This window comes from Myxine glutinosa, chromosome 5 (assembly GCF_964187855.1).
Source record: "Myxine glutinosa chromosome 5, kmMyxGlut1.1, whole genome shotgun sequence".
In the NCBI taxonomy this organism is placed as follows: Eukaryota; Metazoa; Chordata; class Myxini; order Myxiniformes; family Myxinidae; genus Myxine; species Myxine glutinosa.
Window position 1 is genome coordinate 190390709 of NC_136265.1, and position 26931 is coordinate 190417639.

Below are 26931 nucleotides of genomic sequence, written 5' to 3' on the forward strand. Positions count from 1 at the left end.
ACCACAGCTGTAAAAAGTTACCTCTGATATAACAAAGAGGCCACTCAATGGTGTAATGCAGAGCTCAACTTTGCTTCCAAATGGCATCCATTTGTATTAACAGAAACAAACACCTGTGACCCATCGTAGAGATCGTGGTCACAGGTGTCATCAAATGTGAGAGATATGATTGGCATTGAATTTTAACTTGACATCTGTCTTCCGCCATTTCTTTGTCCCTTACTTACAGAACCTTTCATGTCAAAACCGCTCGTTATGCTGAGTTTCGTGCCAGGAGAGAATCTTAAGAAGAGCATAGAAGAAAGTAAAGATGATTCGCGCAACGATGGAGAGACTGGAGAGTTCATCTTTGTGGTTGATTGTTCTGGAAGCATGCAATCGTATTATGATGATGGTGATAACCAGCAAACAAGAATGGAAAGTGCCAAGGTTTGTTTTGTTGTGCATGCTCCTTTCATATTTCATCCCCAAGCGCTGCATGACATCATCGCCTTGCACTGAAGGGGGCCCGGCAATGAGGCGCTGAAAGGGAGTACCCAGTTTTCACTCTGGTTGTTTTCTTTCTTGCTTTCTTTCTTTCCTTCTTTCTTTTCTTACTTGTTTTCTTGTTTGTCCAGGCAATATCTCAGCCATCCTTTGAGAATGGAAGCTGATATTTGGGCACGACGGTGACCAAGTGATTTGGCTATAAGGGTATTTTTGATTTATTGATTAATCAATTAATCGATTAATTATTTAATTATTCAATTAATGACAATTCGTTTTTTTATGACAGATTCGCATGAAATGGAGGTGGTTTCGGTATTCTATTAGCCAATTGATTAATAATTTAATTATTTTACGATTTTTATTTATTTATTTTCGTTATTAATCACTTATTTATTTTCTTTCTCTTCTGGCCATTATCTCAGGCACCTTTTGAGTTAGGAAGGTGATATTTGGACACGACAATGACCAAGTGGTGTTGCTATAAAGGATATTTTTGATTTATTGATTAATCAATTAATCGATTATTATTTATTGATTAGCCAATTAATCAATTTAATTTTTTTGAGTAATGCCTTATTTAATTAATTTTCAAAAAGTTACATCTTCAGATGAAAGACTGAAGGTATGTTATTGTTGGTTGAGGTATGTTATTAGCCAATTGATTAAGAAATTATTTTACGACTATTATTTATTGATTTTAATTACGCAATTAATCAATGAATGTACACCTTCCCTCCCAATACCGTCTCTATGAGCTGCACGTTGGTATCGCTGGGCACCTAAGGCGCCCCTGCAATGCCTCGCTGGAGAATGTTATTTATTTATTTGGCATGGGGCGGTGTGCTTTGAATGTATCTGTACTTGTTTCTTGCTTTGTTCAAATATTGCACTCAGCTGTTCTTGTAAATTCATAGATTTGGCCTTGCTTTCCCTTCAAGCTGCAGACTATCCTACAAAAACTCATGTGATATACAATTTCTTTGATAATCCATAATAAGCTTTGGTATGTGGCCATGTGATGGCTTTTAGGATATCGTTGTACTTGAACTCTTACCTGCTCCGAGGTTTTCATTAGTTGGAGGTGGGATTTTCTGCCATTACTTGAATAGAGTGAGTCCACTGCATCGAACCTGGAGTTGTATTCCACAAAACCTACTGCTAGGTTTCGAGGCCTCTGATTCCCATTCCTTGCACCATACCATAAAACACCATCGTCTGATTAAAGGTTTGGTACAGCAAAAGGAGCACAACTGTCTGGTACAAAATGTACCTGCGATTGTACCATAAATATATGCTGCAGGTACCCAATATAGTACAGCGGATAAGCTCTCATATTTTAACAAATTGTGCATTTTTTGAGAAAAGCATGAAATTTCTAACATAGTTAGTATATACCATAAGGTTTATTTTCAGATGTGGAGGGAAGTCAGATTTGACCTCTGAGGACCGTGAGAGGTCAAATCCAAAATGGCCGCCAGTCCACCGGGTCTAATGTTCAAACGCGCTTATAGGTGTCATTTCCAACTAAATTGGGGATGCCCATTCATTTGGTGATACTTTTGAGATCGCCAGAACTCAAGGACATGCATTTAGGTCACGGTCAAGGTCAAATTACGTTAAATATCTATTTTTATGATACTGCAGTTGGAACTGCTATTGGAAAAAGTTCATTTGAACTTTTAAAACTTTATTTTTTCAGGTACAGGGATAGGTACAGAACACCCAAAGACCAGAAATGATGAAAAAAAAGTGCTTACACTGCAAGGAATGATGCAATAACCTCTGAAAAAATAACTGTAGTTAACCAAGTATGTCCACCAAAGCTTACATTAAATCAAGTGCAATGATGAAAATTGGTAATGATCTAAATCGAACCGTCTCCAGAACAGAAGCACAGTGCAGTGCACTTGAATGCAGCTTTGGCACACTTGCAGCGTCCAGTGCACCTTTTCTTGCAGCCACAGTCGATCAATTCATGGCACGATTTTGATGCTTCAGGGAGAGTGGTCCGAAGAGGCTGCCACCCAGTTGTCTCCTTTGTCCAGCCCCACTCAGATGGATCTGGCATCTCTGGATCCATGACGAATGCCTGGTCCCAACAGTTGGCCTGGTAGCAAGTGCGCTTGATGTGCTGCTTGAGTGCTGCCTGGGTTGGAGGAATGTTCTCTAGAATTCTACACTTCTGTGTGAAGAGCTGTTTCCTGGCATCATTCACTTCTGTGTTCTCACTGGTTCTATCGTACATCAGCACCACAAATCGCTCTAGCAGTAACATTGAGCCTTCACTGACCTCACTTGGCATGCCGAGGAGTTCATTGAAAGCATCATTCACCTCTGGGCATCCCCAATTTAGTTGGAAATGACACCTATAATGTTTTTCTACACTATTTGGTTCCAAAATTAAGCGCGTTTGAACATTAGACTCGGTGGACTGGCGGCCATTTTGGATTTGACCTCTCACGGTTCTCAGAGGTCAAATCTGACTTCCCTCCACATCTGAAAATAAACCTTATGGTATGCACTAACTATGTTAAAAATTTCATGCTTTTCTCATAAAATGCACAATTTTTGTGTTTATCTGCTGCACTAATAGGGATGACATTGAAGCTCAGTTTGGTGGTGACTACATGGTGATGCTCAGGTTGGAGAACAGAGAAACTGATCTTTAATTTCCCAATTTTACTTCATAGCCGACTGGTTATACAATATTGATACTGTATTACCGGCCATGTTAAGCTAATCGTTGCAGAGAATCGGTCAACATTTGCCTTCTTTAAGATCACGAATGTATCATCGACGTATCCCAGCCACAACCTCAGATAAGGCTCACCATGTAGAGTTGGTTCTTCAACGCGTTACATCACCAGTTTGGCAATGAGCCTTGAGATGGGTGAGCCCATCGGATTTCCTTCATGTTGATGGTATACAGTGCTGTTGAATATGAAGTATGTTGAATGAGTGACGTGAGATTATCACAGGTAGCCAACAACAGCTACCTCAGCTCGAGTAATCTCATGGCACTCATTCATCTTTGCCTCAAATCAACATACTTGGTATTTGACAGACAACCAAGCTCTATGCTTTTTAAGCACCACTGCCCCATAGCAATTGGGCCTGAGTGAGCCGGAGAATGGCTGGCGCTGACCGGGAGTGCGACAAGATTGCCTCTATCAATTACCCTCTAAGCAGGTTTTAATGGACCACATCAGTGGAATCACGACAACCACAATTCACTCCGAGACCAGGTATATTTATTAAAAGAAACAATGGTCATGGGGAAGGAATACGAGAAGCAATGTACAAAAATAACTGATGCCAACACTGTACAATCAATACGTTAAAAAAAAACGAGAACAGCACTCGGTAGATATCGTACCTCTGCCAGGCTGAACAGTTTACATTTTGTATCCCACTGATAGGCCGGATCTGGACCTGAACCAAAAGCTAATTGGCTTGTACAGTCGTGGCTAAAAATATTGGCACCCTTACACTTTTCCAAACAATGCACCATTCCTTCCAGAAAATTGTTGAAATTAAAAAATCTTGGTATCCAGATATGTATTTCTTTGGTTTGCAGTGGAACAAACCAAAAAAAGCTGAAAAATTACTAAATCTTAGCTTATTCCACACAGAAATCCTAAAATGGCCCGGACAATATTATTGGCACCTTCAAGATGTTGTTAGAAATAATTAGATTTCAAGCAGGTGCTTCTCCTTTACTTTGGAATGGAATGCACCTGTGGTGAGTTGCAGGTGCCTGCAATATAAAAATCAGTCATTCAACCAGTTTGAATGGAGAAAAGGAGTCATTCTGCTGTTTTGTGTCGCTGTGTGTACCACAATCAGCATGGAGAAAAGAAAGAAAACCAGAGCATTTTCTGAGGAGGTCAGACACAAGATTGTAGCCAAGCATGGACAATCTCAAGGCTACAAGTCCATCTCCACAAACCTTGATGTTCCTGTGTCCACCGTACGCAATGTTATCAGGAAGTTTAAGGCCCATGGCACTGTAACCAACCTCCCTGGATGTGGCCGCAAGAGAAAACTTGATTGAAGATTGCAGCGAAGGATTGTTTGAATGGTGGAGACAGCACCTCGATCAACTGTCAAAAAGATTCAAACTGACCTTCAGACACAAGGTACGACAGTTTAAACTCGCACCATCCGTCGAAAACTCAAAGAAAGGGGGTTCTATGGTAGGAGACCCAGGAGGACCCCACTGCTGAGAAATATCAACTGGAGTTTACCAAAACACACCTGAACAAGCCAAACTCTTCTGGGAGAATGTCATGTGCACAGATGAGACCAAATTAGAGCTTTTTTGGTAAAGCACATCATCTCTATGTTTACAGAAAACAAAATGAAGCCTTCAAAGAAAAGAACACCTTCCCTACAGTCAAACATGGAGGAGGTTTTTTTTTTTTGTTTGTTTTTTTTGTATACTGAATCGAGGCTCGTGAAAGAGCTGACATTTACTTCACAAACAAATCAACCAGACAAACAAAATATATAAAAAGAGGGAGCGGAAGACGAGAATGGGAAGCACACAAACACTTGAGAGCACACAACATTTCAGAGCAGGGAGATGTGTGGGAGGGAGAGGGCTCGGGGGGAGGAGGTGTGGGAAGGTGTGGGGGGGTGGGGGTGGGAGAAGTATAAAACACAAGGACACCAAGGACTTCCAGGTCAGAAGTTGGTATTTCAAAAAGTGGGAATTGGGGTGAAATTATCGGGGATAGAAAAGATCAAGGTTTTGGATGGGGGAAGATAAGAGATGGTGGTGAACAGCTGTTTTAAAGACCTGGAGGGTGGAGTGGGATTGAAGAGAGTGAGGGAGTTTGTTCCAGAGGCGGGAGAAAAGAGGAATGAAGGAGTGAAGGTGAGCAGAGAGTCCTGATTTTGGCAGTTTAACCATAAGAGGGTTGCAGGCAGATCTTGTGCGACCTTTAGGAATATTTGTGGGACAGAGCCCAGAGAGAGCTGGGGGGGCAAGGCCAGAGAGGAGTCGGTAGAAGACGGAAAGACCACCAACCTGCCTGCAGTGAGTGAGTGAAAGGCCCTTGGAGTTAGCTTCATCGCGGGAGATTCCAATGATTCTGAATGCTTTGCTTTCAACAGCGTGAAGACGAGCTAGGTGTGAGGCAGGAGCACCAGCCCAGAGGGGAGAGCAGTATTTCATTGAGCTGCGGATGAAAGCCTTGTACGTGATGAGGAGCTCAGGTGTGCCAAGGAAGGACTTCGCACGACGGAGGATGCCCAGTCGGCGACTGGCTTTGGAGGCCAGATTTGAAATGTGGTTTTCCCAGGAAAGATCATGGCAGATAGTGAGACCCAAAAGTTTGAGTGACAGAACTTCTTGGAGAGGATTATTCAGAAAGTAGATGGGAGGGTTGTCCAGTCGGTCTTTTCGGAGAGACATTGTAAGAGTGTGAGATTTGTCAGGATTGAAAGACATGTTCCACTTGTTTGCCCAGTCTGTGATTTTGTCCAGGTCTGCAGAGAGTGAGGAGGCTGCAGACTGTCGATCTGAGGGATGGAGAATGGAGCGACAGAGAGTGGAGTCATCAGCAAAGAGATAGAGAGGATTTTCAAGAGAGTCGGGGAGATCATTGATGAAGACCAGAAAAAGCACAGGGCCCAGAACACTACCTTGGGGAACTCCAGCCTGAACAGGAAGAGGAGATGAGAGAAACCCATTCAGGGCCACACGTTGACTACGACTAGAGAGGAAGTCCGCCAGCCATGCGTGGAGATTTCCATGGATACCAACATAGGAGAGTTTGGTGAGCAGAGCGGGGTGCTAGACCGTATCGAAGGCACGTGATATGTCAAGACGCAGGCACCACGTTTAGTAATGTTTTGGGGTTGCTGTGCTGCCTCTGGCACTGGGTACCTTGAATGTGTGCACAGCACCATGAAATCAGGAGATTACCAAGGAATTTTGGACCGCAATGTTCAACTCAGTGTCAGAAATCTGGGTCTCCGTCGAAGATCATGGGTCTTGCAGCAGGACAATGACCCAAACACACTTCAAAAAGCACCCAGGAATGGTTCAAGACAAAACGCTGGACTGTTCTGAAGTGGCCATCACTGAGTCCAGATCTAAATCCCATTGAACACCTGTGGGGAGATCTGAAAACAGCAGTGGGGAGAAGGCACCCTTCAAATTTGGGAGAACTGGAGCAGTTTGCACAAGAAGAGTAGGTCAAACTGCCAGTAGAGAGGTGTAGGAAGTTCATTCATGGCTATAGGAAGCGCTTGACTGCAGTTATTTAGTCCAAAGCCTGTGCTACCAAATATTAAGTCGAAGGTGTCAATAATTTTTTCAATGCCATTTCTTTTTATTTTCTGACTTAAAAGGATATATTGAGTTCTGAATCAAAAACAAATGTTCTGTAAAATTAACAGTGAAATAAAGAATTGTGGAGACCAAATAATTTTGTCAATTTCAACTTATTTTTAGTGAAAATTGTGAGTTATTTGAAAAAAGTGCAAGGGTGTCAATATTTTTGGCCACGACTGTATATATGCACACACGCAATTGCAGAAATACTATTGGTTCATGTTTTCCACATTGAAATTTGCTTTCTGTAATTAAATAATTACATGTCAGAAGATTTCATAGAAGAGGAGCTGAACCTTTTTTTCAAATTGTGAGGCTAATAAGGTTTGTCACTCCCTCGGGAATAGTAGAGTTTCTCCAGGAATGAATTTTTTGATGTCCCTGATTCCCACATTATTTGGTGGAATTCATATCAATATAAATGATGATCCGCCACAGCAATATTTGTTGAGAGATTTCACCACCTGAGCTAAACTCTGCTTTCTTGCATTTACAGGTAACCCTGGTGTTGTTATTGAAGAGTTTGCCTCTTGGCTGCAAGTTTAATATTATCAGCTTTGGATCCTCATTCACACTTTGCTTCCCGTAAGTTTGCATTTGCTTACACTGATCCCAACCCCACGCACTGTCCATTGCTTTCCATGATTCTTACTTCCTATTTGTGTTTCTGAGCCTTGTTTTGATCTCTCGCCACATAATTAAGCATTCCTTACTCTTCTCAGCCACACATGAACCACACATGAACCTTTTTGTACCTCCCCTCTTACTAGAGAGAGTACGGACTATTGCCAACAGAGTCTGGATGAAGCCTTAGCCCATGTGAAAGTAATGCCTAATTTAGGAGGCACAGAGATCCTGCTTCCGCTGCAGCATGTTTACCGTCAACCCGGATGTCCAGGATTTCCACGCCAGGTGAGATCATCCATTATTCTACATGTCTGCCTTCATGAGCAAGACTAGTTTTTCATTCTTCTCAATCTGAACATAATCATCTTCTTTTACAGTTGTTCATACTGACTGATGGTGAAGTGGGAAATACCCGCGATGTTATTGCTGTAGTCGAACGGAATGCACATGCTCACAGGTGACCACTGACTGATTCTGCTCTCATCAATTTACTTGATTTATTTTTTCACTCCTTCCTTTAACTATCCTGTTGTGATGTACCATAGACCAGTCGACTAGTTTTGATGTTACTAATGGCATGTTTGGTTAATCAAATATAGCATTCTGCTTCACTTTGCCTTCCTCGAGCTTTCATGGTAAATGGTGTGACGTCGTATCTATACAATACAAAAGCTACTTGGCAAAACTGTTTGGTATAACGTTAGTTATTTCTTAGTATTTATTTAGTATAAGCATGACGTAGTTTTTGTGCAATCGATATGAGTTGTGTATGTAATATATAGATGGTTTGTCTTCCTTCCCATTGTCTATCTAAACTATTCATCCATGTGAGCTTATGTTTTCTGTTCCCCTGGTATCTGTCCTCTATGGTTTTTGAAAGTGAGCACCAAGCATTGATGCCCCGGACTGGCAGGAAAAACCAACCAGGGCTGTAAAAAGGCGCCCGAAATATCTCAGGTGTTTGAGTCCCTGGCTCGTGATGTTGCCGGTAGGGTGAAGACACCCCGTCCATCAATTGGACCGCCATCAAAGACGAAGAACAGACAGTTACATGAGCCGAAAATAATAGAGGGAGACATGAGAGATCTGATGAGGAGAAATGTTTGGGGATTCATGAGGGAAGGCTTGGGTTTGATTTGGTTGTTGCCACTCGAGTTTCACTTTCCTCTCCGGTCCGAGTGATTACCCTGCCTCAGGGTCGGGGTGAATTCAGAGGTCCCTCATGGCTCACTTTGTCTTGTGAATTCCTTCAGTCTCTATTCCATTGCTTGAAAGAAGATTTAAGGCACAGGTTAAATACGATCTTCCATTTGTATGCTTGACCTGTTCGTGGGTACATACCAAATTAATTTATGATTGTTACTGTGTTTTATTTTAAACTAGCAAGTTGCCGTGCAATTGTTTAAAAGTTTAAAACTAGTTGGTCGGCATGTCGAGTCTCTCCTCCAGGCACCCACCCCTTCCTCCCTCTCCTCCCACCTCTCCCACCCACTCCCTCTGGACTTTCACCCCTTACCCTCCCTCCTCCCACCTCCCCCACCCACTTCCTCTGGACTTTCACCTCTTCCCCTCCCTCCCACCTTCCCACCCACTCCCTCCAGACTCCAAACCCCTTCTCCTTCCCCTCCCACCTCCCCCACTCCCTCCCTCCAGATTTCCACCCCTTCCTCTCCCTCCTCCTACCTCCCCCACCCTCCCCTCCAGACTCCCACCCCACCCCACCCCTTCCTCTCCCTCTTCCCACTTCCCCCACCCACTCCCTCCAGACTGAAACTCCTTCCCATCCTTCCTCTCACCTTCCCTACCTACTCCCTCCACACTCCCACCCCTTCCCCTTCCACTCCCACCTCCCCCACCCCCTCCCTCCAGATTTCCCCCCCCCCCTTCCTCTCCCGCCTCCTACCTCCTCCACCCACCCCCTCCAGACTACCACCACACCCCTTCCCCTCTCATCCTACCACTGTCGACTGCCTTGTCTTGCAAACGAACAAACATCGAAGAATAGCACTCAAAGTTGAGCACCAAAGTCATTCCAAATATTAAAGCAAAACGACAAATATAGCAAATGGAAAGGGAAGAGAATGGTGAAACAATGGTGTTCCATTACCAAGCATCTTTAGCAGCACTCGCCAAGCGGCCTAATCACTCAAACAAAAACGGTTGATAAGGAATGGCTGGTTGGCACCGATTTGCAATTCGCATTGATGAAGATCAGGCATTTGATGAACGCTTGGCGTTAACTTGGCCCATTGCTTTACTCATTATAATCCTCCCATTATGTTCATTGTTATTTTAATTCGATCTTTAATTTGATTTATTTTGTTTTACTAAACCCAGAGATTTCTGCCAAGGAATACCCAGGCGCGGCTGCGGAAGCCTTCACGGCGATCCCGCTGGTTAATTATTTTCACAGCACTCAACAAAGTCCCACTTTGGGCACATTCCTTAATATTTTTTCCACTCAATATAATTGTCGGAACAGGAGCAAAAGTTGAGTTTAATGATTTGGCAATATGGGGAAGGAGGAAGGACAGCCTTGCTTAAAGCTTAATTATAGGATATACGCTTAGTTATAAGAATCGGTAATTTCTTACATTTTTCAGATTTCACTCCAGATTTTGATAGTTATTTAGTCCATGAGATCCAATCCTCAATTCCTAACACATATTTTGATTATATACTTTAATTTGTCCATGAGAGTAGATCATGTTTCCAAGGCAAGGCTAATTGAGTAGGCCGAATCAAAATGGTGGCTAAGACTCCTGCGAGGTGAAGTTGGGCTGACCAAGAATAAGCCTTTCATGAAGGTAATCCGTTAATTGTCTTCAAAAGGGTTGTGTAAATTTACCCAAAGACCCAGTGTTCATTCATGCACTCCGGTGGAGTTCCCTTGGTATGCATGCAAAGTTTCGGGCCGCTAGGTTTCATGGTTATGGAGGAGACACACTGACTGACTGACACACACTAACATTTATTATATTGTTACGGAAACGGAGTACGGCACTCCCCTTAGCAAGGGCTGGGGGGGCGGGGGGGTTAATCCCCCTTCTATTTGCACTGGCCGTCTCCGATCCTGAAACTACCCCGCTCCCCTGTGGGGCGGGATTGCCCAAAGTGATTGGTCAAGGGATTCCCGTACACCTCCGGTAATCCCTCCACGAGGCAGGTGGGCAACTCCGCTCGAAACCACGGGCAAGATGTTATTTGCCGAGCGGTTTTAGCAGCCTGCGGTTCGAACCATTAGCAAAGACTAACCCGATTCATAAGCGTTGGCCGAAATCGCACCACAGGAACTCAATTGGGAAATCTCTAAAGCGATCGGATGAGAAAGAAGAAATCAAAGAATGGAGGAACAGATATTTATTCATTCTGTACAATAACCCAAAGAAGAAAAGAAGAACGAAGTAATCTACAGGGAAGAGGAAGAAGCAGATACACAGGGCAATTCTTACTTATACAGGCTTAACTTATACCCAGACAACACAAAGGACAGACCACGGACGTACACGACAAAGGGAAATTGCAGGCAGGAATGGCTCAGGGAGCGAATGGTCCAAGCCGATGGTAAGGATGCGTCGGGGGGGGAGAAGGATCCAGGCAGCGGTAAGCGTTGAAGTTCACGCTCCGGGCTCGGAGCGAACAGCAGCCGGCAGCTCTGCGTCTTCACAACCGGTGACAATAGGGCCCCTAGAGGGTCTCGGTTTATTGCCGCAATATCAGCACCCCCTCACGTCTTTCTGTCTTCTCCGGTTCAGCTGGATCACGCATCTCCCGTCCTCGTTAAATGGCTTGCGCGTGCGCTTATATTGCGCCTGGTGCGATCAAGCCGCCGGCCTCCAGGACACGCCTATCGGTTAGCTCATCTCGGCTCTGATTGGTGGGCAAGGGCTCTTTGGCTCCACCTTTGATGACGAGGTGGTGCCACGCCCGTGATCCGGCGGCTCCTGCCCCTTCCTTGGCCTCGTGTGCGATGGAGTCTTGGGGTGAAAATGATGGTAATGAAAACCGCCCAATGCAACGGCGGCCAACGCCGCCGAAAACAGCCCAACTGTCACTTGCACTTTGAGGAGACGATTTGGGGGAAACCTAAAAGGGGAACTATCTTATTTGATTTGGTGTAACGCAAGATGAACTAGTGGAAACAGAGCCTTACCTGAGACATGTAATAATGATATAACTATTGAGGGCCTATGATTTTCTACATGTATGCGATGGACTAGCTAAAGGGACGACCTTTGACCTTTACACAAATGGAGGTATTTACAGGAATCATTACATTATTTACAATGGGGGTATATTTACAATGAATTACACACACAGTGCACGGTTTCCCAAATCCGTTGCAATATGTATTTATACAGACTTGGCATTTAATATGGAATATTTTTTTTGTGGGGGTGAACTTACTTTTCAAGTTGACTTAGAACCAAAAGTTCATTGGAATTATGTTGAAATTATTCTAGATTTTGTTAATGTGACCTTTAAAAGAAACAAAAACCACATTTGACATTTCAAAGCAAATAAATTGATCCTTGAAAGTGATGCAAACTGATATTGAACTCAATTCATGGACAGTACTGTGTTAAACTTCTGTACGTTTTCCAGAAGTATCTCTTTATTTTGCACATTACCCAAATTTTTTTTAACCCCCACGAGCATTCAGGAGAGCACGTACACGTCGAGGCATGCTGTTCACGAGATTTGCCAAGGTTTGGACAGGAATCGCTTGCCATGCAGTGACAATAGCCTGCTGCAATTCACGCACAGAGGTAGCCTGCTGGTCCAAGTTGTCGATTTGACGCGTTAATTCTGCCCACAAGTTCTTTATCGGATTCATATCCGGGGACATGGCAGGCCACTTCATATGCTCTACACCACGGTCAGCAAGAAAGTGTTGGATCATGCGAGCACGATGAGGCCATGCATTGTCATTTTGGAAGACAAAGTTTCCTCGAAAGGCTACACGAGCAAATGGAAGCAATGTTTCTTCCAGAATGGCCCTGTACTTGAACTGGTTCAGGTTTCCATTCAGAACAACCATGTCAGTTTTGCCCCCTGCATGAAAAGCAGCCCAAACGGTCACCCCACCACCTCCAGCTTGGACTCTTGGCACTATACAGTATGCAATCTTCGTTGTAGGCTTCATGCACTTGTCTGCGCACTCAGACATGGTCACCTTGACGATAGACCAGAAATCAAGACTCGTCACTGAAGATTACGTGATTCCAGTGTCCTGGCTGCCATTGACGGTGCTCTCTGGCCCACTGCAATCGGCGCTGGCGGTGTTGTCTTGCCAGGCGTGGCTTTCTCAGGGGACGCCTGGCACGATAGCCTGATTGAACCAGTCGTTGGTTGACTAGCCTTCTGGATACAGGCACATTTGTCAGTTGCTGCCACTCAGCCCTAAGCCGATTAGCTGACTTGGTACGGCCATTGCGGACTAACCGGTGCAGCTGGCGATCATCCCTCCTTGTGGTTCTGCGGGGACGTCCTGGCCTCGATATTGGAGGAGAGACACCCCTCTGAGCATTTCGTTTCGGGATCTTTGCCATCTGACCTTGAGTGATGCCATACTGCCGAGCAATAGCACACTGTTTCATGCCGGAATTTCGTAAAGCCACCACTCCATGACAAACAGCATTGTCGAGTTGACGGACCATCTCCAAACGAAGCGGCAATAACTTTTGTAGATGTGCAGCAGTTGTTTTCCACTAATACAGAACGCAACAACCCTTATATACCCGATTGTGAAGCCAATCGTCAAATGTACCTGTCCGTACATTTTGTCACGCCACCTGTGATATAATCCTGTTATTGACTTCTTGCTGCGACAGACAATCAGTGACATGGTTCTTTTAACAAAGAAATCACCGAAGCGTAAAAGAAACTCACCAGATTGATATTCTGAGTTCAGAAAGGAAACCCAAGTCAAGAAAAAATATATATTCCATATTAAATGCCAAGTCTGTAGATACACACCCACGAGTTGATTCACGTGGTCTCCTGGTCTTTGTGTGTGACCCGTGGCAATCGCGTCATCCATAAAATGGATTAATTGGCTCATCGTTTCGAAAATACTGTATTAAGTGTGTGCACGGCCAGTGTCCCACTCGGCGCAGATCAGATATGTCCTGCAGTGCTAACGTATGATGCCGGGACGGCTGAGAAACCCAACGAGAATGGAACGTGGCATTATCGGCTAGATGCCATATCATCGTCATCATTTATCCAATTTGAATGCTCTTTCTAGAGCATGAATGTTGCTGATACAGTTTCTCGGCAGAAAATACACATTGTGGTTTGTCATTGCCTTTCATATTGGTAGCCACGGCAGGATTTTGGAACTTGTCAAGAATATCTGCTCACGATGACCTACTCTTGCTAAAAACACCATAGCACCTTTGACGTCTTCCCACAAACACAAACAGGACACCTGACTTGAATATCTTTCTGAAGGATGGCACCCACATTGATGCCTCTTGTGACGCACCAGGATGACATTGGGTCAGAAATTTAATCCAGACAAGACGGTTCAAACGAGAATACACTATCTTGGAGCTATCCAGACCATTCGGCCCTTCGGCCCAATGTCGATTTTCGTTAAGCCAATGCCAGTGTCCGCTGCACCAGTACAGGTAAAAGACCGCGTTATTGAGCAGGAGTCGTGCGATTCGGACGACACGTGTTCGAGTTTGGATCCTAATGAGATAGGGGGTGCAGGTGGGGATTCGCAGGACTGCGAGGACTTAGATGCCCCCTCTCCTACCGAAGTAATTAAATTTCTTCATAATACTTTTCGGAAAAAGATAAAACTTGTTGAATTTTTCCCACAATTGGACAAGTTCCAAGTCACTGCATCTCACATCATAAGCGATCCGACAGCCTATGGTGCTAATGAGTCTCAGGTGTACAGACTGAAAAAATTTGTTTCCGTAGCAAGGAAAGAACTTCGACGATCTGCCCCTTGATAAAGTCTTAAAACTCGTTGTGGTTTTATCTATTGCGAGTATAAACATAAACGGGGGCCGTGCCCCTATACGGAAGACACATTTACGGGTATTATTGGAGCAAAGGCATGTAGACATCGCCTTTCTGCAAGATGTACGTTGTGGGGATACCTGTTCAGCTGAATGGCAGAATACAATAAGAGGTTCTTGGTTTTTCAGTTCATTTGATTGTCCTAGAGCTGGAGTCGCTTTGTGGTTTAGATCAGGAATCTCATCCGGCCAAATAGCATTTCATGGTCAGTCGAGGTCATTTGGCCTTTGTTGTTTTTTTCTTATGGAGGCCATAAGATCACATTGTTGAATGCATATGTCCCAAATGATCCTTCTCAAAGAAAAGAATATTTTTCCCTTCTTGATAATTGTTTAGCCCAAATTGATTTTGGTGGTCTTGTCTGCCTCGCTGGTGATTTCAATTGTACCTTAGAGCCTTCTTTGGACCATAATGGTATAGAACCTCACCCTGAGAGTGCAAAACATTTGGCGGCTCTACTAGTAAAATATCACCTGGTTGATGGGTGGAGATTGCAGCACCCTGGGGTTAAGCAATTTTCATGGTGCCAAGCCTCTAATAACAGTGTCCTTTGCTCGGTTAGATAAATTTTATATCAATAATGGGTTTCGGAATTTGATTTTGTCAACGGCGATTTTTCCCTCGGGTTTTTCGGATCATCATTTGGTATCTCTAAAATTGATTTTTCCCTCCGCCCCTCGTACGAGTGCCTATTGGGCCCTCAATGTGGAACTGCTAGAAGAACCGCATTTTTGTAATGCATTCTCTTGCACACGCCTAACTGGTAATTCCCTGTTTATCGTAAAAAGGCGACAAACAGGGTTGGCGGCAGGAAGGGCATCCGGCCGTAAAACATTGCTTCAAAAAGGGGACCAAAAAAACAACAACAACCACGGTCCCCGAAAAGGCCAACCCCCGCCTTGCGGGGAAAAATGGCCTCTAAACGGTGGTTATTCAGAGATTTTTGGGAGTCTCTCCATGCTAGGAAAAACACTTTCCAGAGCAGGAGGCAATGGTGGGATATTGCAAAAACCCATATCAAAAATTTTTGGAAACAATATAATCTCTATCACTCGAGGGATAATTTTTTTTATGATTTCTAAACTTGAAAAAGAGATTCTAGAACTGCAAGCAAATCCTACCAAGTTGAGTAGCAACACAAAAGAATACAAAGATTTTGTAAGCAAGAAGGAGCTGCTTCATCGCCTTGTTAAAGAACGGGCACAACGGGCACAAGGGGCTTTAGTTCGGCAAAGAATGAAAAACTGAAAACTTCTTGACTCTCCTTCTAAGTATTTCTTCTCCTTGGAGAATAAGAATAAAGCACAACAACAAATGCTATCATTGCAATCACCAGATTGTGGGATTGTAAGTGAACCTAAAACTATCAGAAGGTTAGTTAGTGATTATTTTTCCTCTCTTTTGTGTGCTAAAGAAGTTGATTTAGATGTTGCACATACCTTTGTTGAACCATTGCCCAAGTTGTGTGAATCGCAGAGTCTCGCTGGAGAGCACTATTACCCTGGGGGAATTGAGGCGCGCGCTTTTCGTTGTACCAACTGGTAAATCTCCTGGACTGGATGGCATTCCTCGTAAATTATATGAAGCTTTTTGGGACATTATTGGAACTGAGCTTTTGGAAGTGCTCCAAGAAAGTTTACAAGTTGGGGAGCTTCCCCTAAGTTGCAGACGAGCTGTTGTGTCCTTGCTACCAAAGAAAGGGGACACTCAGCTACTTCGGAATTGGCGTCCAGTCTCCCTACTGTGCCGACTACAAAATATTCTCCAAAGTCCTTGCCTCACCCTTAAAATCCGTCGTCCACTCGCTTGTCCACCCCGATCAAACTTGTTGCGTGCCTGGACGATCGATATATGACAATCTTGGTGCTGTTCGTGACATTTCTGACGTGTGTGATTGCCTACGCAAGAGCACAGGCCTCGTCTTTATAGACCAAGAACACGCTTTTGATAGTGTAGATCACAAATATTTATTTGCTGTTCTGAAGGGTTTTGGTTTTGGTCCCACCTTTATATCATGCATCCAGTTATTATATCATAATATTTTTAGTTTGGTGGAAGTTAATAATGAACTGATTTCTCCTTTTTCTGTTTCAAGGGGTATAAGGCAGGGATGTCCCTTGTCTGGTCTCCTTTATATTCTTGCGATTGAGCCTCTTTTAGTTCGTTTTCGCGAGAAAATTTTGGGTTTTTTCCGTTTCCCCTAATGCTCCCCCTATAAAAGTTGTAGCATATGCAGACGACATCTGCACTGCAATACAGTCTCAAGACGATGTATCTGAGTTAATCAGAGCTCTCAATAATTTTAGTCTTGCTTGTTTGGCTGAGGTGAACTGGTCAAAGAGTTGTGCCACCTTCTTTGGACTACCTTCAGGTTTTTCTTTCCCGCCACTGCCAGGAAATTTGTCCTGGAAGAATGATGGCGTTTACCATTTGGGCGTGCACCTCGGTGATTCCCGATGCATTCAAAAAAACTGGGATGGATTAATTGAGAAAGTGCATTCCAAGCTACAAAAATGGAAAGGGCTTCTTTGCAACCTATCCTACCATGGAAGAGCATTGGTGATTAATAACTTGGTCACTTCTACCCTGTGGCACAGGTTTATGGTCTTACAGCCACCAAAATGGCTTATCAAAACCATCCAGAAACATTTAATTGATTTTTTCCGGGGTGGTAAACACTGGCTCCGACCAGGCGTGCGCTCAGCCTTCCACGTAATGAGGGGCGTCAAGGGCTCGTTGATGTCAACAGCAGGCTCATGATTTTCCGCCTTCTTTTTGTGAAGAAGTTTCTTTCCAGGCCCATGCATTGGGAGAGTTTAACCTTGTGTTTGCTAAAGCAAGCAGGTCAGCTGGGATATGGTCGCGAACTGTTTTTGCTTGATCTCCCGAAGATCGATGTCTCATCACTTCCGCTGTACATGCAGAGTGTCATCAACGCCTGGCAAGCCTTGTCGTTGCGTCGTGAGACCGGTTCCACTACCACCTCGACGTTCCTCAACGAACCAATCTTCTACAACCACCTTTTTCAGCCATTCCTTCTTCCAGGACTTTTGTCCAGTACTTTGTGGGGTCAGATCTTCTCTCTGTCCATAATTTGTTGGACTTTCAAAGAGAAAGATGGAAGTCTGCTCACGAAATTTCTGCCAGCTCTGGTTTCAGGTCCATTCGGATTATTGGCCAGATTTTTTTTGCTGGCTCAAGAGCAGCAAATCATCTTGGAGTAGAGTTCAGGAGCCTGTTTGAGTCTGCGGGTTTGCTTGACCAATATGCGTTCCCTGTTTTGCTTTTGAATTTTAATGGCAAATTTGTACCCCTTAACTCCATTGAGAAAGGGGCGTTACATGAATGTTGTGTGCGTTTTATTTTTGCCGATTTTGTAAAAGGCCCTTTTGGAGTTCAGTGGAAAGAGCACCTGTCAACTCCTTCACCTATTACTCCTGTGTGGCGCAGTCTATATGCACCCCCAATCTCCAAGCGTACGGGCGACCTGCAATGGAGGCTTGCGCATTGGATTCTTCCTCGTAACATTTTGTTGCACAAATTTTCAAATGACATTTCTGAAGTGTGCCCCTTTTGTGAAAGTCGTGAAACGCTTTATCATGCATATGTTGGGTGCAGAAGACTTGTTCCTTTGTTTAGGTTTTTGCATGCCAATATTTTGAAAATGGGGCTTTCTTTTTCTTTTGTTGAATTTATTTGTGGTTATCGTATTTCTGCTGTACATAAGTCTGAAACTGCTTTAGCGAACGTTTTGGTTGCTGAAGGAAAAATGGCAATTTACAAAACAAGGAAAAAGAAGGTGGAAGGTGGTGAATTTTCTTTTTGTAATATTTTGTTGACCTTGAAAGTCCTGATTAGTTCTCGGATACAGCTTGAGTACCTGTATTGCAGCAAGTACGGAAAAGAACAAGAATTTTATGATAGATGGTGTTAAAAATGTTATTTGTTCTGTGAGGAACAAAACGCTAAATTTTGCTTTTTGATGTATTCATAGCTCTCGCATGAGCATTTCCTTTAAAATTGTTTGTGTTTTTTCACATTTGGTTTGTAAAATATTGTTGTACTTGCTGGCTTCTTTTAAATATCCTTTGCTCCTTTTTTGTGGTTATGATCCTATGCAAATGTTTCTTTAAACTGGTTGCTTTGTTTACAACTGCTTTGTGAAAGGTTTTTTTATACTTTTATAATAAAAGGACACAAAAGTCTCTCTCTCTCTCTCTCTCTCTCTCTCTCTCTCTCTGTCTCTCTCTCTGTCTCTCTCTCTGTCTCTCTCTCTCTCTCTCTCTCTCTCTGTCTCTCTCTCTCTCTGTCTCTCTCTCTCTCTGTCTCTCTCTCTGTCTCTCTCTCTGTCTCTCTCTCTCTCTCTCTCTCTCTCTCTCTCTCTCTCTCTCTCTCTCTCTCTCTCTCTCTCTCTCTCTCTCTCTCTATCTCTATCTCTATCTCTATCTCTCTGTCTCTGTCTCTGTCTCTCTGTCTCTGTGTCTCTCTCTTTCTCTCTCTCTCTTTCTCTCTCTCTCTCTCTCTCTCTCTCTCTCTCTCTCTCTCTCTCTCTCTCTCTCTCTCTCTCTCTCTGTGTCTCTCTCTGTCTCTCTCTCTCTCTCTCTCTCTCTCTCTCTGTCTGTCTGTCTGTCTCTCAGTCTCTCTCTCTCTCTCTCTCTCTCTCTCTCTCTCTCTCTCTCTCTCTCTCTCTCTCTCTCAAAACACTGGCACCAATCTCAGGCCTACCCCAATCAACAGCTTGGGTCTTGAGGGAATAGAGGTGCTGCAAAAGGTGGACCACAGGCAGGTCTTCCCCGTGAGCCAAGCGCCACCATCTCAGCAGTGTGATATGGAACTCACTATTGTGATGTGGAACTGAGTATAGACCCAACTATGACTAGAATCATGGGGTTCTCTATGAGCAAGATGCAAGCTGTGGTTCTTCTACTTTTTCTTCTCGCCCTCTGATTCTCGCATGTACCTCACTATGGAGTGGAAATAAACGACTTCCGGTTTATGTGTCTTACCACGAGTTACTAACATAACAAGCAACATCTCCCAAACTCAGTTGAGCTGCCTTGCGACAGTAGCTGGTGCAGTACACCAGCGCTTATCGATGTCTGTACTCATCATGGTGATGTAGTCCATGCAACGTTGTCATTCGGTCATTCAGATCATCTGGTGTCCTGGGAAAGCATGGTACTAAACTGCCCTTGTGCACCCAGGTGGGCAGCGGAAGACTATAGGGGTGGGGAGAGCCATCAACTAAGTCTAACTCATCCATGGCCCTCCATCTACTCCCGCCGTGAGGTAGAGGTGGGGTAGGCAGGAGCCTTAAGCCCCAAGCTTTCCTTGTGCATCGGCTTGTGTTCTGCCCTGCCCGAAGATGGGTCAGGCCTCCACTGGGGAATAGGGCAAATCCATCCAGTTGGTGGGCATTATACAGGGGGAGCCCCCTGAACTGAAAGCAATGTGCAAGGCTGAGGTGCTGATGGCCTGGAGCACCTTGGCAATCTGGGAGCCGCAGCCGGGACACCGTTAGGCAAGGTCCCAGGCTATGGGCACAATCCACCAGGGGAGGCTTTTGCTGTGTTTCTGTAAACAGAACTGTAAGATGACAGGGGTCACAAGGTGAGCCCCTGTTATCTCAGTTCCAAAAATATACTCTTTTTTAAAATACATTTCATATCACATACAATAGTTGAAAGGCCCTTTTAATATATAAACTAGCCAAAACCCGTGGAACATCCACGGAAGGGAGGATGTGGTGTATGGATAGAGTGTACCATTATGGATGGCATAGGGGATTTGCTTGTCCGAGTAAGAGTTAGGAAGAAAGATGAGAATGAAGAGTGCGTATATGAACAACGTATTTATTGCAATCTACTTAAATGACAACGCTACGATATACTTTTGAAAAATGAATGGATTCGTAATAGGAATCGGCATAGCACCACTCTGGGATTGTCCACTCAGTGGACGGCTTGCTGTCGCCTTCGACTGTCCAATCAGCGGACGGCTTGCTTCGCCTTCGCCCAGCAGACGCCAATACGATAGCGTCATAAGATGGCGTCGTATCGGCAGTTAATCGGATGCTTTTGGGCCCCAACGTCGGCTAATTCAGATTTTTCGAGTATGGCTGTAGGTGATAAACAAAGAGCGTGGTTCGTAGATCGTAAATCCATTAGTGCCGTGGGCATCGGGTCACTGGGTGCGGCGTAAAAGGGATAACAAAGTCGAGTCCTTACGGTATTATTATATAGATGACTAAACTAGATGCCATAACTTGCAGTATTCAAGACAAACAAGGACATTGTGAGAATGCATGGCGACGTCAGTTAATGTTCTTTATCTCTTTCCCCTGGTCTCCTTATCATCCTTCATTTTTACATCTGAGCTTTATGGTCGCTTTAATCACCTTCACTTTTGCACTGTTTACTTTTAGGTGTTTTTCTTTTGGAATCGGCGCAGGAGCCTCAACCGATCTTGTTCGTGGAATGGCAAAGGCTGGAGGGGGTATTGCTGAGTTTGTCTCTGGCTCTGACAGGCTACAAGCCAAGGTGATCCAGTGACGTGCCACATCTAAATATTCTTACTTACCTGTTTCAGTCTTAATCAACCAGTCTTAGTTTTTCTGCTTATTTTATAGGCACGACAGATAATTGTAATGGTTTGCTTTGTCACCTTTGTCGTATCATCACAGTACATATCTGCACTATGACATTTTATCACCATTAGTAAGTTCACATACGAGGAAAATCGCACCCCAAACCTCCAAAAAAATTCCAGGTGAGTCCAGTCTAAATTCCTGCTCTTGATTGGGAGACCCAGTTCTCCATTGGCAGTCTTTTTGGAAACGATGGCCATGATTGACGGTGCTCCAATACCTTGTGACTGTGCCATATTAGCGAGTTCCGTGATTTCTCCGATTTATCTTGGAAAACCTTGTAGACTTGGTATTGTTTGATAAAGAGCTGCAGCTGCCTTTCTGCTTTGCAAAAGTTGCATAACTCTGTAACCAAAGAGTGCATCATCATCATCATCATCATCAATGTACCATGCCCTATGTAGAGCGTCAGTGTGGCCGAAGCAATTATTCGGCTAAAATCCGGGTCGAGTCGCCACTCAAACTTGGGAAGTCTGGGTAGGAATTTTGGAATTTGTTCATGGTGCCCGTGAAAGCTAACTTTCCCTTACCGAAGCATGCCGATATCTTTAGCATCCTTACCCTGTGTATGGTGGTTATTAAAATGCACCTCATGTGTTGTAGCTCTACCTCGTTTTGGCACAAAGTAGTTATGAACTTCATTGTGGAGAGGAGGCTCATCGGGCCTACTTCGAATCCTTGTATGTCTATATCACCTTATCTCGATGAATATATGTCTTCTCCCTTTGGCATCATCCATTTGCAGGTTTTGGGTGCACTCAGGTGTGCTCTGCAGCCGGTGTTGACGGACGTCTCTATCTCTTGGCATCTTCCTTCGACACTCTCTGCAGTAATTACCCCACGAGTGCCATCCAACATCTTCCTTACACAGCGCACTGTGCTTTATGCACACCTGCAAGGGGAGGTGAGATGGAGGGATGATTATGGGAAATCGCCATTGGATTGATGATGATGGATCTGGGAAATGTTTCAATTGGGAAGAACAAAAAAAAAAAAAACCTTCGTCCGGCACTACAAACTAAAGTAATTTTGTAACTGCAAAGGTGATCCGTTACTGTTTCAAATCGTCAACATAAATGAATCTTTTCATCATCGAGCAATCGAGCAAACAGTTTAAAGGATGACAGAAGAAGAATGCTTCTTGCTCAAAACGAATTGATGAAATAAACAGAAGAATCGCAAAAACAGTCAAAATGTACATACAGCAAGTCGCCGAGCTACGTCATGGATGTGCATGTACGAAACGATGGTATCCGGATACGGTTTAACCATATAAATTAGCGTTATAATTGGGGGGTGCATTGCCAAGGGAAAAACATTTGGATACCCTACCCGAATTTAACTTTGCCATCACTCAAGTACATATTTGAGCAGACTTCCCCACAGGGCGAAACACGTGAGGCTGGAAAATAAAGTGACGCAGCATCCACCGAGCGCTTACCATGTTATCGGTTCTCCACTGGCGGGTGAGGCGACGTTATCGCTTCGACACTGGCAGATGGCATGCTTCTTCTTCTCCTCCTCCTCCCTTTATAACGGGTGAGGTTCAATGGCACCAAGCTCCTGCCTAGCCTTGACCACGGTGGTACTCCATCCTCAGCCAACTCTCTCCACCCTCCAACCACCCTCACCTTACTGATATCCCTCCTCACACAATCCTCACACAATCATCCCATCTACCTCTTTTCCTCCTACCTTGTTCCCTCAACCTATCTGCTCTCTGTCATTCTCTCTTTCCCCAACCACACCAACTGTCCAGCCCATCTCAGCTGACATTTCACCAATCTCTCTGTCAAGCTCATCTGCACACCCATCTCCTTCCTCAGTTCCTCCATTCTCCTTCTATCCACCCTCTTCACTCCCACAATCCTCGTGACCCAATTGTTCTCACAAACCGGCAGCCTCTGTTGTTGTCTCTCTGTCAATGCCACCGTCTCCAGACCATAAAGGTAGGCGACATTACACACGACATCAGAACCTTCCCTTTCAATCTCAAGATTTTTCTGTCTGCCATTACCCCCTCCACCCTCTTCCATGCATTCGCACCCACCTGAATCCTCCTCTGCCTTGGATTTACCATCCCCGGTCACTGTTCCACACCGATACTCAAACCTATTTCCTTGTCTGATCTCCTTCCCCCCTAACCTGATATTCATTTATTTTCTCTGCTACCCGACGCACATCACCTCTGTCTTCTCCATGTTCATGTGGCGGCATCATTTTGCCTTTACGATGTAAATACACTACATGACCAAAAGTATGCGGACACCCAAACATCAAACGTCTCATTCCAAAATCATGGGCATTAATATGGAGTTGGTTACCTCACCCCCCCCCCCCCCCCTCCCCTTTGTTGCAATAACGGCCTCCACTCTTCTGGGAAGGCTTACCACCAGATGTTGGAACATTGTTGTGGGGATTTGCTTCCATTCAGCCACGAGATTTTTTAATGAGGTTGGGCACTGATGTTGGGCGATTAGGCCTGGCTCGCAGTCAGCGTTCCAATTCATCCCAAAGTTGTTCGATGGGGTTGAGGTCAGGGCTCTGGGCAGGCCAGTCAAGTTCTTCCACAACGATCTCGACAAACCACTTCTGTTTGGACCTTGCTTTGTGCACGGGCGCATTGTTATGCTGAAACAGGAAAGGGCCTTCCCCAAACTTTTGCCACAAAGTTGGAAGCACACAATCGTCTAGAATGTCATTGTATGCTGTAGCGTTAAGATTTCCCTTTACTGGAACTAAGGGGCCGAGCCCGAACCATGAAAAACAGCCGTAGACCATTATTCCTCCGCCACCAAACTTTACAGTTGGCACTATGCATTCGGGCAGGTAGCGTTCTCCTGGCATCCGCCAAACCCAGATTCGTCCGTCGGACTGCCAGATGGTGAAGCGTGATTCATCACTCCAGAGAACGCGTTTCCACTGCTCCAGAGTCCAATGGCGGCGAGCTTTACACCAGTCCAGCCGACGCTTGGCATTGCACATGGTGATCTTAGGCTTGTGTGCGGCTGCTCCACCATGGAAACCCATTTCATGAAGCTTCCAATGAACAGTTGTTGTTCTAGCGTTGCTTCCAGAGGCAGTTTAGAACCCGGTAGTGAGTGTTGCAACTGAGGCCAGACGATTTTTGCGCGCTTCAGCACTCGGCGGTCCCGTTCTGTGAGCATGTGTGGCCTACCACTTCGCGGCTGACGTGTTGCTCCTAGACGTTTCCACTTCACAATAACAGCACTTACAGTTGACCGGGGCAGCTCTGGGCAGAAATTTGACGAACTGACTTGTTGGAAAGGTGGCATCCTATGACGGTGCCATGTTGAAACACAGCTCTTCAGTACGGTCCATTCTACTGTCAATGTTCGTCTATGGAGATTGCATGGCTGTGTGCTTGATTATATATACCTGTCAGCAATGGTTGTGGCTAAAAAACAACCAAATCCACTAATTAGAAGGGGTGTCCGCATACTTTTGGTCACGTAGTGTATGTTGCATTTCGAGTTTCCTGATCTGGTTGCAACTGGAAGTGACGTACGGGCGAGCGGGAGTTGCTCAGGTGGAAAATAAGGGATTGACATGGTTCCCGAAGGTCTCGTTTACGGCCGTTTCCATGCTTGTATGTGTAAGCCGTGATTCACCTAATGGCTGCTTCGCCAAAAGGCATATTTGAGGCTTACTTTTTTTTGTGGCCGGATGCCCTTCCTGACGCCACCATAGATTCAGCTCTGGTCCTAGCCTTTGTCTAAAGAGACAAACCTTGCAAGGCAGCAAGGGGATTTGCAATCAGAGGTTCCTTCTCCTGGGTGGATTGCCTACCAAGGCTAAAGAACTCCACCTACACTGGTTGGATTGGTGAGTGTCATAGCAAGTCCTCACAATGGAGGGCTATGCACATTACATCTCTGGGGTACCAACCTACTTGGAGATCCTCCAGACATTTAGCCAGTGCCCTCAAGAGCACTGTTTCCATGGTGCACCACTAGGAGGTAGTTTGAAAGTCTTGGCAAGGGTATAAGGCTATGTACCGGAGGAAGGGCTTACACACTCAGCCTTCTTTTCACTCACAGAGATATCTGGCGGCCGTAGCTAAAAGCAACGAGTGGTAAACCACATCGCACCCTACTTACTACAGCACGAGATGCGTACACCTGCCCTGTAAAAAAAAAAAAAAAAAATACAAGCACCACAGATTCGTTTACACAATAGACTCATTTTCAGCCCATCTTTTTTAAATGCCTTTTTCCACTCCCCCAGTACTTCCTGCATCTCCCACCCACTCTTCACCACAACAGCCAGATCATCCTCGTACAATATCCTCCCCTGCATACCTTTCATGTTTATCTTCCTGCTTACCAGCTCCATCACCATGATAAACATGAGTGGGCTGAGAGAGCTTCTCTGCGTCAAACCGATGTTCACATTGATCTTTTCCGACATCCTAGGACCAATCAAAACTCTTCTCTTCATTCCCTTCTACATCACTTCCACTAACCTAAATTCTGCTTCCGGCATTCCCATCCATCTCAATGTCACCATCACCATCTCTCTCAGGACAATGTCATATGCCTTCTCCAGATCCACAAATCCCACTACCATTTCATCTTGCACCTCCAACCTCTTCTCCACCAGCTATCTCAGCATGAACATCCCATCTGTCGTTCCCCTAACCTTTCTAAACCCCTGCTGCTCTTCTCCAGTCTCCTTCTCCATATTCTCCCTTATCCTCCCATCCAGAACCCTCTCCAGCACCTTCATCACATGACTAAGGAGCGTAATGCCTATGTACTTCTCTGGATCTTGAGCATCCCCCACCCCCTTCCATATTGGCAAAATGAACCCCGTCCTCTAATCCTCCGGAATTGAACCCTCTCTCATACATCCATTCAACAACTTCTTCATCCAATCACTCCAACTTCTCCCGCTGCAATTATCATCTCTGTACACACCTCATCAATGCCTGGCGCCCTTCCCTTTTTCACCATCTTGAATGCCATCCGCACTTCTTCTTCCATGATCTCCACCAACTCCACTTTCCCTTCCACATAACTTAGTAGCTCCAGCTCGCAGTTGCTTCCTTCTTGGTTCAACAGCTCTTTGACATATCCTTCCCACACCTTCAATACTGTGACCCTTTCTGTTGCGAGCCTCCCCCCCCCCCCCCCCCACCATCCTTAATCACCCCCACCTCTCTCCCCTTCATGTCCTTGCTATCTTCATCCCTGTCCCCAGCCAATTTATAGATCATATTTCTCCCACCACCTCTTCCAACGTGTTGTACACCTCCTCTTCCATAACATTATTCACCTTATACACAGCTGTCCTTGTTGCTTTCTTCTTCTGCCCATACAGGTGCAGCAACCCCACATCCAGCTGCCTCAATCTATCCTGATCTTCTCTATCCTCTTCCAAACATTTCTTTTCATCAACTGCCCTCGCTACTTCTTTTGTCCACCGTACCTGGTTTCTATCCCTCAACGATGCACCCTTTCCTGATGTCCTTCCACACAAAACTTCTGCAATTCCCCTAAATGCCTCTCCGTACTTCTTCCACTCCTTCTCCAAACTTTCAACTTCTTCGTTAAGTTGCTCATACCTGTCACTCAAGCTTTTAGGTCTCACAATCTGCCATGATCTTTCCTGGGAAAAACACATTTCCAAGCTGGCCTCCAAAGCCAGTCGCCGACTGGGCATCCTCCGTCGTGCGAAGTCCTTCCTTGGCACACCTGAGCCCCTCACCACATACAAGGCTTTCATCCGCAGCTTGATGGAATACTGCTCTCCCCTCTGGACTGGT

The 26931-nt window shown here is 44.9% G+C and overlaps 1 protein-coding gene across 11 annotated transcripts in view; it reads left to right on the plus strand.

Moving 5' to 3' along the window:
* The window catches only part of LOC137426576 (von Willebrand factor A domain-containing protein 5A), a 161095-nt gene that overhangs the window by 43521 nt on the left and 90643 nt on the right, over positions 1-26931 (plus strand). For all 11 annotated transcript variants that reach the window (XR_013623660.1, XR_013623661.1, XR_013623658.1 and 8 more), the window contains 6 exons: positions 230-429; positions 7329-7417; positions 7603-7744; positions 7837-7916; positions 20922-21036; positions 21889-22047. Coding sequence is in view for 7 of the 11 variants with exons in the window: in XM_078779296.1 (XP_078635422.1) it covers positions 230-429; positions 7329-7417; positions 7603-7744; positions 7837-7916; positions 20922-21036; positions 21889-22047 (785 nt within the window). In the remaining 4 variants the exon portion in view is untranslated. The remainder of the gene's footprint in view (positions 1-229; positions 430-7328; positions 7418-7602; positions 7745-7836; positions 7917-20921; positions 21037-21888; positions 22048-26931) is intronic.